Raw genomic sequence first — 16,776 nt, 5'->3', positions numbered from 1 at the left:
GCGAAGTGATAAATATACAGTATGTGCATGCAGGCCATTTGTTAAGTAAATTCCATCTGCAGGTGTTTGTTTATTTGCTTCACAGCCTGTCGTTTCTGGTCAATAAAGCAAATAAGAATAATTGTTTTTATTGTAAAGACCAAGTTTTTGTACAGTAGTAAAAAGTAAAATTACAGTTAAAATGCAAGGTTGTAGTTAATGCACACCCCATAAGTTAGCATTAAAGTATGTATTGAAAGTACTCATGACTTCAAGGTAATGTCGCATTTTACTCACATACCATAGTGTCTAAATTGGAGAGTAAATTAATCAATGACCCAAAACCTTATCTGGAGCTCTGGTTACATTTTAAAATGTACTCTGTGTTGTCCGAGATTAAATGTCTATGATATTCGATGTAATAGAAAACGACTGAGTGTGAACAGCCAATCAGCTTCCAGATCTAGCAGGCTTCTATTTTGCATAGATGCCCGCTGGAACGTTGACGTGTTTAACTGCGAATTACATTTTAAATCAATACGTCCATAAATACCGGCTTTTTCCCTCAACATTCTAATCTACAACTAACCTAATAACATAAAAAGCTACTTAAACATACTCTGACGCTGGTCTAGCGACAAGTGAAATCATGTCTGTGACAGGACACCTTAAGGAAGGCTCAATTAACAAAATATGATAGCCAAATAAGAATAATTTTAATAATAATAATAATAATAATAATAATAATAATAATAATAATAATAAACAACATTTTCTCTACGTGTATGTCTATTATATTCTAAATTATGTTAAGGATTATTTTCCTCAGCAGAAGGTTACCCGGCGAAATATCGGAAGTTCAAGGTAAAATAAAGGTTTCAAAGTTGTTGTTTTTTCTTAAAGAGAAAATAAATGGTTTTCTAATAGCGATAGAGCTCTCCCGATGCAGGCTCTACCGTGTGGTAGATGACCGCGACTGGAGTTATGCGTCACAAGCCGAAGGCATCGACGGGCTCCATCTCTTAATTATATTATCTAAAACAAAAACACATTGGAAATGTGAAAAAATGGCAAGTTATCAAAAGTGCCCAGTCATTGAAAGTGGAGATATCAAAAACACAAGCCAAGTTTCAGGAAACCATTGGAGCAACCTTGACCAGCACAAAGCAAATGGGCACAACTATAAAACCGATGGGGGCCAAGGTTACCCCAATTGTTTCTTCTAACTTATACCAAAACACAAGCTAAGTTAGAAGAAACAATTGGGGCAACCTTGACCCCCATCGGTTTTACAGTTGCGCCTACAGTCAAACCCATTTACAACGTACCTGTGATATAAAGAATCAGCAACATGGAACTGAATAAAATTGTATTAAATCCTGTTTAAATTCTTTTAGTACATACTCTGATAGTGCATACTTCCTGTTATTATGCACGCACTGGTCTGTGCATCGCATATTGCATACTCATAGGCCCACTTCTTGCTGTTTGAACTTGACCTTGCTCTCTATTACTGTAATTTATGCAGTATTATCATGGCCAACGCTAAATGATCGTCAATTTCACTTGACAAACTGTACATTATTAGACAAATCAAAGGGACGAAAGCAGTCAGAATTATGTTGTCAAAAAGCTCAAGTTTAAAAAGCAGCAGTCACTGAGGCAGTCGTCTAAGGCCCTCCCCACATTAGAGCAAAAAAATCGACAACCAAGGTCAAAACCGATTTACCTGAACTAGCCCAACAGCGTTACAGCGTCCAGATTGCTGTAATGAAACCAGGTTAGTTTAACCCAGCTGTTGAAAAAAATTAATAAATCACTTCGCTGGATGACAGTATCCCAGAAACCACTGTAATGTATACACGTTTGTCTTTCTTTTTTTCCCCCTTGTAAATGTTGTTGTTTATTTTCATTGAACATGGGAGCAGAACAAAGGAGATACAAGAAAGTGCATAAGTAATCAAAAGGGGAATAATTTTTATGGGGGAAAAAATGCTCACGCCATAGTAAATAAATCAGATGGGCATTTGCACAAAATGGAAACTCTGGGGTGGATAAGACATTCTTTAATTTAATTAAGTCGAAATAAAGACTTTTAACTTATTAATAACTTGGTTCTAAAACGCTAATGTGGCCATGGCCTAAAAGACTTCTTAAAATAGCGTACAGACAACGATTACTGTACTGTACCTGAACTGACAGTTTGTATGGTAATGTTTACTAACTTGTATATTTTTATTTATTACTTCTATAATGTATTACTGTACTGTATTTTTTATTAGTTTATTTTACCAAGTACAGTACTATTCAGTACATTAGTTACATGTTTATTTATAATTCATAGCTGAACATCTTTATCTAAGGCAACATAGAATTACTGTATTAAATAATACAGAATGTTACATACTGTATAACAATGTACAGTACTAGTTACATGTTACATTGTTTTATATTGTTTCTTCTGTAATAAACCTTTATACTACATACATTGTATATGTACATTCATTAATTAGTACTGTCCTAGGTTTTGATTTTTGACCCAATTTGGCAGGTATGTGCATGTATCTGGTTATTACATACCTCGGTTATAACATACTGTTTTTACGGTCCCAAGGCAGTATGCTGTATCAGAGTTTCACTGTATTTGCTTGGTGCTGGCCAAGGTTGCCCCAACTATTTGTTGTAGCTTCGCTTGTGTTTTTATACTTGTTTATTTCAATGAGATTTTAATAATATGCTGAGGATACTGCAACCCTATATCTCTAAATACTATCTTTCCAAATTAAAAAACAGATCTGGAGTCTAGTAGCTCTCCACCTACGCTCTAGTTTGCGATACATGCGTTTATTCATACGTGTTGTGTCGTTAAACCGTGGGGAGGATCTTTTTATACCCTCTTCCTAAATTCTGCAATAGTATCTAAGGTGTTTGTTAGAATATCGTTATAATTTTCCACCAGCTCTTCAACCAATCTTGACTGAGTAAAAGTATGAGCTCTTTGTATGCATGCCCTAATGCAGTGTTAGTAATGAAAGGTGTGTTTTGAAGTCAGGAAGGAAAAATCAAAATCATCTATCTGTGAAGACATTAAGAGTTGGAGCAATCAATGATCTCAAGCATCCACAGAGTACTTAATTTTACAAGTTTTGCTTGTTTACCTTTATTTTATATTGGTATTTGATTGTAAAAAAAATTATGGCAGCATACATCGATTCTGAGAACGGGAGCGAGTTTCAGCCATGTTTGGATGATTACAAAAGCTGTGACAGTACTTGGAGTATCTTTTACAGTGCTGTGACAATACTGTAAAGTCACACATTTCTTCAACCAAAGTATTTGGCAAATCGCACCTATAAAACTTATTTTGCGCCAGAAATGTTGCAATATGAAGTATGCATTGTTAGCGGAATTTGATTTCATGCCAAAAATGTTTTTTTTATACATGATAAACGCATAATAAAAGGCTCGCAAATATTTATGGCTTTACAAAATTTTCAAGGCACATCCAGTCTACTTTGCCAGATGAGGGGTCAAAAACACTGTATTCCTTCAAATTTAAGACATGCTTTAACCATTTCTTGCTTCAAGAATCTTAAATTCGAGTACAGTATAGTGATGCATGTATTAAAAATCGGCAATAAAAGACATGACTACAAGTATACAAACAGCAACGTGACTGACTGATGAGAAAAGACAACAAAGGAGTCTGCCCGAAAACACAAGCAGCAACGTGACACTGCTAGGAAAAAAACTGAGGAATTCCAAGAGAAACGTTTACAATTTCAGCATTTCTAACAAACAGGACCAGCTTGGACAGATCGGAAATACTGATCAGACCCCATATTTTTCGACATGCCAAGCAATGTTCAATCTATAACAAAAACAAAAAAGAAGCCAAGTTAGCACCTTTCCAATTGTGCCTATTTGCTTGATGTTTGACAAGGTTGCCCCAATACTGCATTGGTATAAGAAAAGTGTACTTTTTTTTTTTTAAAAACAATTTCAGCTTTCAATCACTTAAAATATCCTGAAGATAATGTAAACACCAAGCTACAGACAGGGAGTCCTAAGCTTTAAACGTGTTACTGTTTATGAATAAGAACTCAACTTTATTATGAATATTGTGTTATGTTTTAAGCAACACACTACGAGAGTGTTCACTATGGTAATTGTTTGTTTATTAGTTTTAAAATGTTTAGTAAAACGTGACCTATTGTTTAACCTCGTTAGTACAACCGGCCCCCTTTGCTAATGACATCTTTAGTCAGGGTCGTAACCAAGTATAAATCTCCACATTTTTGTAAAATGACTTTACACTTACTTCTAAAGATGCAATGCGTTTCAGTAAATTCAAATGATAAAGTTCACATCCCGCGCAGAGGGAGAACAGAAATTTAAAACACCATTAAGTGGGGTTGGCATTGCAAGGCAGATGAAGTGAGGTTTCACAGTTCCAATCGAGTGACTGTTTTCTAAGCATTACTTGTGAATTATTTACCATTGCTACACCCTGTTAGAAAATGCAGAGAGTCAATTTTTTAAAAGTTATTCATCATTTAATCATAAAATCACAATTTACCAGATAAAACACGATAAAATACTCTTCCTGGGCACTGCCATAATAAGGTCACACGGCTGATACTGCACGCCGATTGGCTAATTAGAAGCCTGCCGTATAGTGAGTTATGGAAAGAAACGATCATTTGAATTGTATTTACCGTGGCGTAAACAGTGTTTTGAGGACAAAATACACTGAACATCAGAAAATTGGCACTGTGAGATGAATGAGCCAGCTTTTAGCTCAGTTTTGGTGCAAATAGCATATATATATATATATATATATATATATATATATATATATATATATATATATATATATATATAAATATAAAACTTTGGTGTCATTTTTTCTCTCAGTTTCCCTCTATATACTTCTACAACCCACAAAAAGATCAGACCAAATTCAAATGTGACAAAATGTGCAAAAATTCAGAAAATCAGACAGGGGACAAATACTTTTTCACAGCACTGTATATATACACACCCGATTGTGGAGCTGCATTTGTGCCATATAAAATGTGAGAAACGTCATCCGTTTGCGTCCATCTGTCTGCAGTTATTGTTCTTATACAGTCCAACAGTTATGTACCATAAAGTGCTGTGAAAACAGTTTATATTTTCTGCACTCTTAAATTAAGGATAATTCACACTAGTACAGCCAGGATGGTCCGTCAACCCTGTCGACTCACTCATATGTGTTCGTGGTTTGCTTTGAGCTTCCTATGAGTTATTCGGATAGAAATAAGCCCTGTATGAAGCTAATTTGATAAGAATCATATGCAAAGCTTCAAATGTATGTATGTTTTCAGTACCAAACAATAAGAAGGTATGCAATTAAATGGTATTCCTTTCTGAATGTACATTACATCTTTTCATCTGAAATCGGCAACACGATGGGGGAAAAACAGCTAGTTTATTTGCTTATTACTATATATCTTTTTTAATATTATTTTGTCTGGAGTGGGGAAGTGGAACAGAATGAAAGAACATACCAAGCAGAGAAAAGATGGAGCAGAGGATATTAGGAGCAGTGAGCGGAACTGTCACTGCTTTGCTGCGCTCACATTTTCTGAACATAAAACAGATGCTCGCCGTTAAAATATAGTGCCTTTAACACAGGATTTGCACATCACAGAAGTGTAGAAGTGAGTAAACTCTGTATCCCTTATATGAGAAGTGGGTAAACAATATATTGTCCACGCCGTTAACCTGCATATACCCTCGACTACACCACAGAGTTAAACTCCAAAGAAAAGTTTAAAGTACCTGGTCTCCTATCCTACATCAACCAGGCCTGAAAATAATTTTATTTCTTAGCAGACACCCTTATCCAGGCCAACTTACAATTTAGATGTTTTTTTTTTTTTTTTTTTTATACATAGTTACTCATTTATACAGTGGGGTTTTTTACTGGACCAGTCTAGGTAAAGCAGCAGTGTGTCCCTCGCCTGGGATGTAACTCACGACCTTCCAGTCAAGAGCACAGAGCTCTAACCACTACTCCACATATGCTACAAGTGAAGAAGCACGAATGTCTCGTTGTATAACTTTTTTTTTTTTTTTTTTTTACATGAAACGTATTTTTTGTATATAGGTATACAAATGTCAATTGCGCTGGATAAAAGCATCAGCCAAATCAATTAATATGACATTCTTCTGGCTTGCTATTTATTCATCTATTTATAATAAAAACATTAATTTCTACATTTATTTAAAAATAACATTCTAAATATATTTCTTCCTCTATGCATTTTTTAAATAATTTATTTCTACCTAATAAATTATTCCTTTATTTAATTAAACGAGGAACTACAATTTATCAGAGATCCAGACAAGGAAGCTACATGTCACTCTTGTGTACAATTCCATTCTATGGTATCTACCAAACAGGAAACTAGATATTTTCAAACAGGAATAAGAGCATTTCTAGAATCAAGTAGAACCTTCAGGTTTTCGGCAAAAGCTGGTTAGGCATGGATGCAAGCTTAACATTAACGCATTTCAACAACGGCGCTGTGGCACAGCAGGCTAAGGGTGTGTGCTCTTCAAGGACGTCATGCTGCAAGTTCAAACAACTGTAATTTTTTTTTTTTTTTTTTTGAGATATGTGCGGTTTTAAAACATAAATAAATGGTTTAATATAAATGATGTGGGCATCAAACTGCTTGCGTTCCCCGGTTTATTTTGACGTTGACCAACATGTGGAATCACATGATTGGCAGTTGTCCAGTTATTTAGCTTTTCTGTTCGAAAAGTCGCTACACATTCTTAAAGTAAGAGGAAGAAGAAGAATTTTACCTTAGTTTTACAACTTAAATATCATTGTTTATTAGAAGTTTTTTTTTTTTTTTTCACATTTGGTGCAAGAAAGTTTCAGGCTTTTGGTACTGGTACAGTAAATTCTAAGTGATTTAGTTTTGCCGCTGCAACATGGTGGAAACAGCAAAACTCTTGGAGCTGTATATGCCGAGTGTTGTGTCTTGCTTGCTGTTTCCAGGATGTGTGATGCCGCAAGTGAGTGGTGGTGCATGTACGATAGAGACTCCATCTTAAGTACACAATAAATGAGTTCCGTGGTTAATCTGCAACAACACTTTTGTGTCAGTTTTGTACGATACAACAACGTAATTGAGTTTGTATCTTTGTAAATGCATACTTATTTGAAATATGCAATTGAATTTTACTTTTTCCTCAAATTGAGGGTGGTAAATTTGGGCTGCGTCTTAAATTCAAAGGAATACGGTAGTTATTTAAAAAACAAAACAAAAATAAATAGTTTTTACAGTGCTCGTATGTTCCAGTCAACAGTATTCAAAATGTTTATTTTGTTCCAGTAAAATCGGGGCAATTTCCACAATTCATTACATATGCAAGTAGAGTAAAACATTCCTTTTCTATGTACAATCGTCTTTTAACTCAAAGTGTACCAAATACAGTGAGTACACGTTATAGCATTGTAAAATATCTTATGCATTGACTTACAAAATTGATCTGAAACCTAGGACATACAATTAATTCAGGAAACGATATTCGCATCGCGCAATTAATGAATGACTGATATTTTATTTTTATGTGCTTTGTTTTACTGATTCAGTCTTTATTAAATGAAAAATACCGCTATATGAACTACAAGATGTACTGGTCAGATCTTTTGCTGCATAATCAGTTGCTGTAAAACTGTGGTCAAGTAATATTATTGACAGTTTACACACAAAATGCAGATTAAAGTACACCCACATGTACAAAATCCGAATAAACTGTGATTATCTTTCTGTTTTTGAATAGGCATGGTACTTAAGTTCACTATTTTTAGAAGACTATCTAAATTCCCCTTTAAGAAGTTCAAGTCAAATGGAAATGTATGTTTTATGTATAGCACGAAACTCTTCCTCCTGCTCATCTGTTGATGTCACACTTGTCATGTCTTCCCAAAACAGAGCCATACTTACTTTATATTAGGCAAGAGCAACAGTGGTGGGAAGGAGGGTATTTTCGCGTTAAATGTAATGCTATAAAGTACTTTCACTTTGAAACTTTTGACTCCTACGCAGTGTATATGATGGAAGCCATGAAAAGCACCCCCAGCACCCCCTAGTTCCAGTGCCTCTGCTCCTACGCACTCACCATCTGTACAGTTGGCTCATCGATTTACGTGTCTCTTGTAGTGACACGTTCTGGCAAAACTGAGCTACAACAGTATTACACTGAAAGTCTGAAATGGTGTATACAATCTATGTTAATAACTTTTACCCTTTTCCAGGGTCCTACATAAACATTAAATGTGATTTCGAATAGAAATTAAAGCTAGTAAACAGCGTATTGCAGTGTTTTGTGGCAGACGAAGCACCAGCCAAAAGGGAAGCTGCTCCAAATTTCCTATAGTAACTCAGTTACTATAACGCAGTTCTCACAAGCGCATTTTTTAAGATGTATTTATTAATTTATCAATGCACTTGCGCATTCTCTGACTTGGTAGTTAATGAGAAACAGCAACATGGTAAAGTCTACTCAGAATCGTGGAAGACTAAAAATTAAAGGAAAGGACTAGTTGGTTCCATGAATATTTTTAGAAACTTAATCTTAGTCTTTTTTGTATAAATGCAAAGGAAAAAACTGAATACATGAAAAAAAGAAAACAAAATAGTTCATGGCTTACCTTTTCTGTATTCAAATTTACTACCAATTTAATAGTACTGCTTATCTTTAATTTAGAAACTGCTTTACATTTTTCTCTTCTGTCTCACTTGGTGTTATGGTATCTATATAGTAAAAGTGTTTGTTTTTGTGCCCGAAATATAAATTTATTTGCTTCTTTGATGTCTGATTCTGTCTTTCATCACATTTTTCTGTGTATAATTATTGTAAAATCAAAGTTTGCTTAAACATGTGGACTTTACTTTGAAGTTTTCTGTATTAAGACTTGGTTTTAAAATGCTAATATAAATAAATAATTTTGTAATTACTTTTCATAGACACAAGTAACTTTTACTTGCTCTTTAAATGTTGATGCCTAAAATCATTAAAAAATACACTTTAATTCTGGGTCCCTATTAAGGCACATATTTTTGGGGGCGGGGGCGGGGGGGGGTGGGGGGAGGTATGCGTTGCCACTTGCACCCGCGCGAGAGGGGACCCATACATAGGGGGACTACTTAATGAAAAGACTGACAGCACTTGATATGAGGCTGTGAAGCAACTTTCTAAGGCAAGCAGATCACTTGCAATGCCTGCGCCAAGTAGTGTTGTACATTGCTTTATTACAATCCCTCCCACACAAGGTAAGCGGAGACCACAGAAAAGGCACAGGGTCTGCTATGAAAAACAAATACGAAAGGATAGCAATCCCAGGGTTCTGCTGCCCCAGTCACTTCAATGGATTGATACAGAATCAATTGCTAACCCTACAAAAAAATATGTAACAATGTTAACTCAGGTGTTGTTGTTCATAAAAATTACATATGTATGTCTTGCTTTACTAGATATGACTCTAGTAAACAGGAGCCTAAAGGCTTAATAAAAATGTTATAAATGTAATTAACTTTTTCCAAATATTATTTTATACCAATTTCAGGGGTAAAAATACAATAATTGAAGAGGTTAATACTTCAATAATAATAGCATAGTGATCTGCAACTGTAAGATCAATGATGGCCAAGTTCTGAATGTTTAGGCCATGAGAGATAACTAAATCTAGAGTACGGCCATGAAATGAGTAGGGCCAGTAACATGATGAGTGAAACCAAGGGACTCAAGCAATACAATAAAATCTCTTCCAAGCAGATCTCGTTCTACATCAAAATGTACAATAAAATCACCCAACACCACAATCTTATCATGGTTAACAGCAAATGTCGACACAAGTTCACCAAATTCTGAAAAAAAAAAAAAAAAAAAGACAACCAAGTCTTGGAGGACGATAACTGTACATTTCGAATAATTAATTGGTTATTTTTTTTAGCAGTCATTTTAACGTTTAGTCTCTCGAAGTGCTTAACACAGAAAATCCGCCTCTTCAACTCTGATTGGTTAAATATTGTGACAAGACATAACAGAGCTATCATGTGGTTCCAAGTTGTTGTTTTTTTTCCACCCAGCAACACGCAAGTGATCTAGTCTGCTGGAAGTGCAATCAATCCTTATTGTTAACAGCACAGTAGCATCTGCAAGATGGGTGGATCAGGTTTTTTCAGCCGGGCGGCGACAGACACTTTGCCAGAGTCCCGCCCATCTGAAAAGGCCCGGGGAGAACCTTGCTTGTATTTAATAAAGCTAGATGACAGTTGTCGATACAGTGCTAATTAAATGTGTATTTCCCATTACGCATTACAAGATCATTTTTACGACAAGGGAATACAATCTTGCACATGAACACGTGTGTATGTGAGCCTTCTTCCAAGGGTAGTGCTAGTTCCAGGTAGTTTTTGGGTATGTACTATTTGTCAGTGTATTGAGTTGTCAGGGAATTAGCACTTATGTTTCTGTGCCGCTCAGCATTAAATCAGCACAATGGACAGCTGCGTGCCCCCTAGGCCTCACAGTTTGAAAATCCCTGGTATAAAAGAAAAAGAATGAAAAGATACAATTCAAAATGTGCATATGTATATTAAATATAGAAGTTATCAGATGCACACTCAACTCCACAAATGTAATTTTGCAATTTAGACTTATTAAGAAATAATATTGACTCTGAAATGTTAGGTCCAGGATACATGTCCTAACTGAGCTCCACTGCATTTGTAAATGACAGCTTTGATAAGCTGTGTGGGTATGAAATACCAACCATCATCATCCTGGCTATTGTCATCCTCTTCCAATGCATCTGGAAGCTCCTCCTCATCTCCGTCTTCATCGAGGTCCTGTTGCATTTCATCATAGTCAGCTCTGGAAAAGTGAAATGAAAACAAATGAAAACCTGCACCTCATGTTTCAATGCATTGTTTAATCTAGGGGAGGTTCCTCTTTAAAAAGCAATCATTAAAAAAACATTCCTAAAGCAGTCCTAATCATTTTGTGAAAAAGTCCAAATTGGTAAAAAGACAGTAATTTACTAAAGTCTATTTTCATTTAGCTGGAAGTACTAGTTTATTTCAAAATTATAACAAACTTTTTTTGGCCCTGGAGACTATGAAAAATAAACAGCTGGTCTCACAAACTCAGATTACCTTTAGGGTTTCCTACATAGAAAGAAATCTTAACACCACACACACACACATCAATCTTCTGTTCAGAGAATTAACCATAGCAGTTTACAATCAGTACCTCCAATAGTGGTGTTTGCTAGTAAAGATGAATCAAAAAGCTTTCCCGGTCTGACTTGGGTATCTGAGTATCTATACTTTGCTTTATCCCCGCAATACCAGTCTAAACTTTCTTTTTTTGTAAATTCAACAATATGAATACTTGTACCGACTTATTGTAATGCCAACATCTTTTCTATATACAAATATCTGCTTTGTAGTCACACGTCATTCTTTTTCTTTTTCAAGAAAATAAAAAAAAAACAGACTCTGTATGGAACGGGAAGTTTACCATCTGGTTTTTAAACCGATGGGGCTCTTAAGTGTAAGCATCACCATTAATTTAGTTACACTTTAAATAATATCTTTATTTTTATATCACGCCTTTCATAGTGGACCACCATCACAAAGCGCTTTACAGAGGTAAGCTGTGAACTGTGCATTATATGCAGAGTCACTACAACAGGACCCACCCAAGCTCTTTCATCTCCATGTCAACTCGCTCATCTCCGCTCTTATGTGACTTGGTTTCCTTGTTTAACTGTATTGCAGAGATCTGTGTGGTCACTAATGAAACAGACGCCATTTGGGAAGAATCTGTTTTCTGGGGCGCTCTCTTCTGCTGCATAGCATCAACATTCCCTTTGGTCACCACAGCATCAGAAAGGTTACTGAAAATGTGTGCTTTAATGATGTTCGAACTCTCCACTGCTTGCATCTGCATATGGCTGCCATCAGAGTCGCCATTGATATGGCGAGAATTGCTGGTTTTCACTGATGACTGTGAGATGCATTCTCCCTGAGGGGACTCCGTTGCCTTTCTCTCGTTACTGTGTGACAACTGAGAATCCTCAGAGTGCCCCTCATGCCCTTGCGGCTGCCTGCAGAACCCATTCCACATTCTGTTCTTCGCTGAGCTGTTCCCAGACATTCTTCTCACAGCCTTTGTCAACATGATCTCGGAGTTGACATTTCCAGCCTTCTCCAACCTGTGACTGATATTGCCCTCAGACTTGCAGGTCATTCTCTCAGCCCTCAGAGGTGTTGCACAGCCTTCAGAAGTGTGTGCTTGCCAGGAGATTTCCTCCAGGATCATATCCTTTCTTTTTTCTCGACTCAAAGTAGAAGGGCTAGTTTTCAGAAACAGCATAGGGCCATTCAACTTTGTGGCTCGGTTTTCAATTTTACTGTCTCCTTTATCCCCATTACAATGAGAGGCAGTCAAATATGTCTGTACAGTGTTAGAATCAAGTTTGTGGTAGGAAGGCACTTTTGCACTGGTGGGTCTCATAAATGTATTTGTGTTTATTGCAGGCTTGTTGGTCCGAGTAGGTCGCTGAGTAAATGGCATGTCAGTTTCAGTTTTGTTCAAGGGCTCAAGTGAATTTGCCTTAGGGGGGATGGGGCAATGAGGGGAAACGGGATTGGCTGGAGAAACTGCTGGTTGGGGCGATGAGAAGGCTCTCTTCCCCAAAATTCCAGACTTAAACTTGAAGGATTCGAGTCGCCAGTTAGGCCTGTAGCTGTGGATAGTCTGTTCGAGAACGCAAGGACTATCGAAAGGCAAAGAGACACTGGAATGGAGGGCAATCCTGGTCGCAGCTTCTGAGGTGCTAGCACCATTTGCTGTGGTGCTGACTGAGAGGTAGGCACGCTGTGGAGGAATCCCTGAGAAAAAACGGATCCGGTCCTGAAAATCCCTCACATTAGTCCGAGTTCCAGGACCACATTGTATGGGCCCCCGAGGTGGAGCCAAGTACTTAAATCTCCTCTGCAGTGTGCTCGGAGAGAAACATCTGGGAGGTTTAAAAGAATCTACTCTGACAGTGCCATCGGACTCAAGCGTCACGTCTTCAACTCCATTAGAGGCCATTAGTGGCCATCTCAGACCTCATCAGCTTTATGAGATACATCCAGCATAAAATAGAGAGCAGCTTAGTGATGTGTAAACCTATGAAACAAACAAGAGAAGATATAGGTCAGTAACATTTTATTTTAGATAAAGCACCTGGTATGACTACCAGAGAATGTGTGACAATTCTTCCACAACTTGCAATTACATATCCAATATATTTCAGTTGGAAAGTCCATAGTGGTATTCGGAATAGCGAGTTGAGCTGAATTCTGGTAGTTATATTGAGACAAGTTACAAAAGGTGACTTAAAGGGTACATAAGGACCTTTTTATTTTATTGTGTTACATGTTTCCATGTGTTGCTATAACTGTTTATGTAAGGTGAGTGTATTGGTTTTTTTTGTGGGTTTTGTTGTTTTTGTTTTTTTTTTTGTTTGTTTTTTTTTTTTACATTTTGACCACTTTTAAACTTTTAAATTGCATTCCCTGCCTCAAGATGACTTCCCATGTATCTGCATGGACCTCTCAGAACTATATTGCCCATTATCCTCCTGCTCACTGGTAAATCCATCTCAGTTACATATGTGAGCAGTAGGATGATGGGAAATGTAGTTCTGAGGAGGTCCATGCAGGTGCATGGGAAGCCACAATATTTGGGCAATGCAGTAAAAACCAATTGTATTAACTTATATTTTGCTGAAAGTAGTTAGAGTAAAATAATAACAACGTAGCTATTAAATCTCTCTGCAAAATACATATTTGTTTTACTGAGTTTAATTGCAAAATGATTAAATAAAAAAATTAATAACTGTGTAAATCAACAAGGTCTACATTAAAGGGCTGTAAACAACATTTGTTCCAATTCCCCAGCAGTACATATCTCTAGTAAATCAGCGATTCTTACTGTATTATTCAAATATTGTGAAATGATAAGAACACAAGAAAGTTTACAAATGAGGAGGCCGCCACTCGGCCCATCTTGCTTGTTCGGTTGTTAGTAGCTTATTGATCCCAGAATCTCATCAAGAAGCTTCTTGAAGGATCCCAGGGTGTCAGCTTCAACAACATTACTGGGGACTTGGTTCCAGACCCTTACAATTCTCTGTGTAAAAAAAAGTGCCTCCTATTTTCTGTTCTGAATGCCCCTTTGTCTAATCTCCATTTGTGACCCCTGGTCATCCTTTATTTTCTCAGGTTGAAAAAGTCCCATGGGTCAACATTGTCAATACCTTTTAGAATTTCGAATGCTTGAATCGGATCGCCGCATAGTTTTTTTTGTTTAAAAACTGAATAGATTCAACTCTTTTAGCTTGTCTGCATATGACAAGCCTTTTAAACACAGAATAATTCTGGTCGCTCTTCTTTGCACTCTTTCTAGAGCAGCAACATCCTTTTTGTAGCGCGGTGACCAGAACTGAACACAATACTCTAGATGAGGTTATACTAATGCATTGTAAAGTTTTAACAACACTTTTCACAATATATCCAAGCATCTTTTTGGCCTTTTTTTTATTGCTTCCCAACATTGTCTAGATGAAGACATTTCTGAGTCAACATAAACTCCTAGGTCTTTTTCATAGATTCCTTCAATTTCAGTATCTTCCATATGATATTTATAATGCACATTTGTATTGCCTGAGCGCATTAACTTACAACAACACTACACTGGTTTCCTCGCTCCATTTTGAGGTTTCTCTAAATCAGCACTTTCTGTTTTCTACATGTTAACATGATAAATGTCTATGAAACTGTAATCTGAAAACCAAGTACTGTACTGCATAATACTTTTTTTTTTAAATTACAACAAAAGCCTGGCTACAATATTCCCATAATATGTACATTTTCTGCAATCATTATTTACATTTAAAGGCGTTTTACCCTATATACGTACAGTACTGTTATACATACCCAGAAAATTATTTATCCAATTGCGATAAAATTTACAAAAGATATTCTTTAGCACTGCTCGAGTTATTTCGAGTATCTGGGGTACATGGAAATAGTTATAATTGCTTATTCAAAATATTAAAAAGGCAAGACCTTACAATACAAAACAACTGTAAAACACCATGGCTGTATCATGTTGGTAACAATTTATAATATGTGCACCTAACAATTGGCAGGGTCCGCCATAATTTAAATAAATAAAATAAATAAATAAGTTGGTTATTTGTTTTAACCCAAGTGGGTAGATTTGTATCCTACTGAAAATGGTACTGGGTAAAAGTAGCTGTACAAATTGATTCTTTACTATAAAAATACCAGGAAAAGTTATACTCCAAATCTAGAATAAATAAATAGGCAGGTAAAAGTGAAAATGACACTTAACTTGTGACTGGCACAGCACACCTATGGGTAACTCGAGACTATAATTATTTTATTTGCAAACTAGACGACCACCATAGCCTGTAGATTGTTTCTGCAAACCAGCAATAATGAAAGCGACACCATTGGGCAGGTTATGAACCACACATACCACCATGACAACTACTGCCAAACACACTATCTAATATCGGTGTTCACTGTGTCTGTAGCGATACACTTCATTTGAGAATGACAACAAATCCAAAAAAAACATTATTTATCAATTTAAAAAAAAAAAAAAACATACATGAAACCACCATAAAATGGTTACATGTCAGAAAAAAATGGCTAGGCTTGACGTGATTTAGCTTAACTGCCTTTCTGTCAATCAGCTATATGAGCAGTGATATAGGAAGACTACCTGCAATTTCTTCTTTCAGTCCAATCCAAGCCAAACAACAAACAAACTTTTTTTATAAATTATTAACACTACAGGTTCTTAACTCTGGGCAAATATGTACTTGGAATTAAGTTTATAAATAATTATACCGACACTATAACATTATGAAATTAAATTCGTTTTAACGTTTGGAGTAATTATATTTCATTACAGTATTTACCGTTCTGCCTGCTAATGTATTATTAAAAGCATATGAAATGCACACTACATTTCCACAGCCGTAATCCTGGCTACACGGTTACCGTACCATGCGGCGATCTCTCTGCCAGCAGGCCTGCCTGGGATAAAGCGGGTAGTCACCGTTTCTGTCTGCAGCTGCCACATATATTCATTCAATACACGTATGTTCAGTTGGTGGTGGTATTCATTAAAACCTCAGTGAGCTTCAGCAATTTATTTCCCAACTCACTTGGATGTAGTGAAAAAATCTCGTACTTTTACAGTCCCACAGAAAACTCTTCCTGCCACTCCACTGCTCCCCTAGCAACCACGCAGACTGGGCCGCAGCCAGCGTCTCGACTCCCGCGCATGTATTCTGTTGTTAAAGACACGCCTCTCAAAATCTCAGACGTGTCAAATTTCACGCTTCTCGCGGGACTCCACTCATTCTGGTCACTTTATACCTCCAATGATAAGCATGTTTTCTGAAAAGAACACATCTTCAGCGAAGTAGCGAGCTAATGTACAGGTTTATAAGCACACCTTTACTATATAACAAATGTATCTCTCTTTTATATTTAATATATCTACATACTGTACAATACATTGCCAATCATTTCTAAATAAGTACTGTATTGTTGTTGGTATTTATGTGCATTTGTCCTTGTACTTTACTAGAATATTACATACACTGGCAGGTGTATGATTTTACTGAGACAGTGT

At 36.5% G+C, this 16,776-nt stretch overlaps 1 protein-coding gene across 8 annotated transcripts in view; it reads right to left on the bottom strand.

The window, feature by feature from the left end:
• Positions 1-16,402, bottom strand: part of ttll4 (tubulin tyrosine ligase-like family, member 4) — a 68,424-nt gene extending 52,022 nt beyond the window's left edge. For 5 of the 8 annotated variants that reach the window (XM_041264787.1, XM_041264788.1, XM_041264790.1 and 2 more), the window contains exons 1-3: positions 16,142-16,394; positions 11,750-13,227; positions 10,820-10,920 (exon numbers count right to left, since the gene is read on the bottom strand). In XM_041264787.1, coding sequence (XP_041120721.1) covers positions 10,820-10,920; positions 11,750-13,149 — 1,501 coding nt within the window. In that variant the 5' untranslated portion in view covers positions 13,150-13,227; positions 16,142-16,394. Of the gene's footprint in view, positions 1-10,819; positions 10,921-11,749; positions 13,228-16,141 lie in introns of all 8 variants that reach the window. The other 3 variants (XM_041264784.1, XM_041264783.1, XM_041264786.1) reach the window with 3 other exon arrangements.
• Between the last annotated feature and the right edge of the window lie 374 nt (positions 16,403-16,776).

The sequence above is a fragment of the Polyodon spathula genome, chromosome 11 (genome assembly GCF_017654505.1).
Source record: "Polyodon spathula isolate WHYD16114869_AA chromosome 11, ASM1765450v1, whole genome shotgun sequence".
NCBI classification, from domain to species: Eukaryota; Metazoa; Chordata; class Actinopteri; order Acipenseriformes; family Polyodontidae; genus Polyodon; species Polyodon spathula.
Note: the sequence above shows the minus strand (reverse complement) of the source record. Positions and strands in the feature narration are given on the sequence as shown.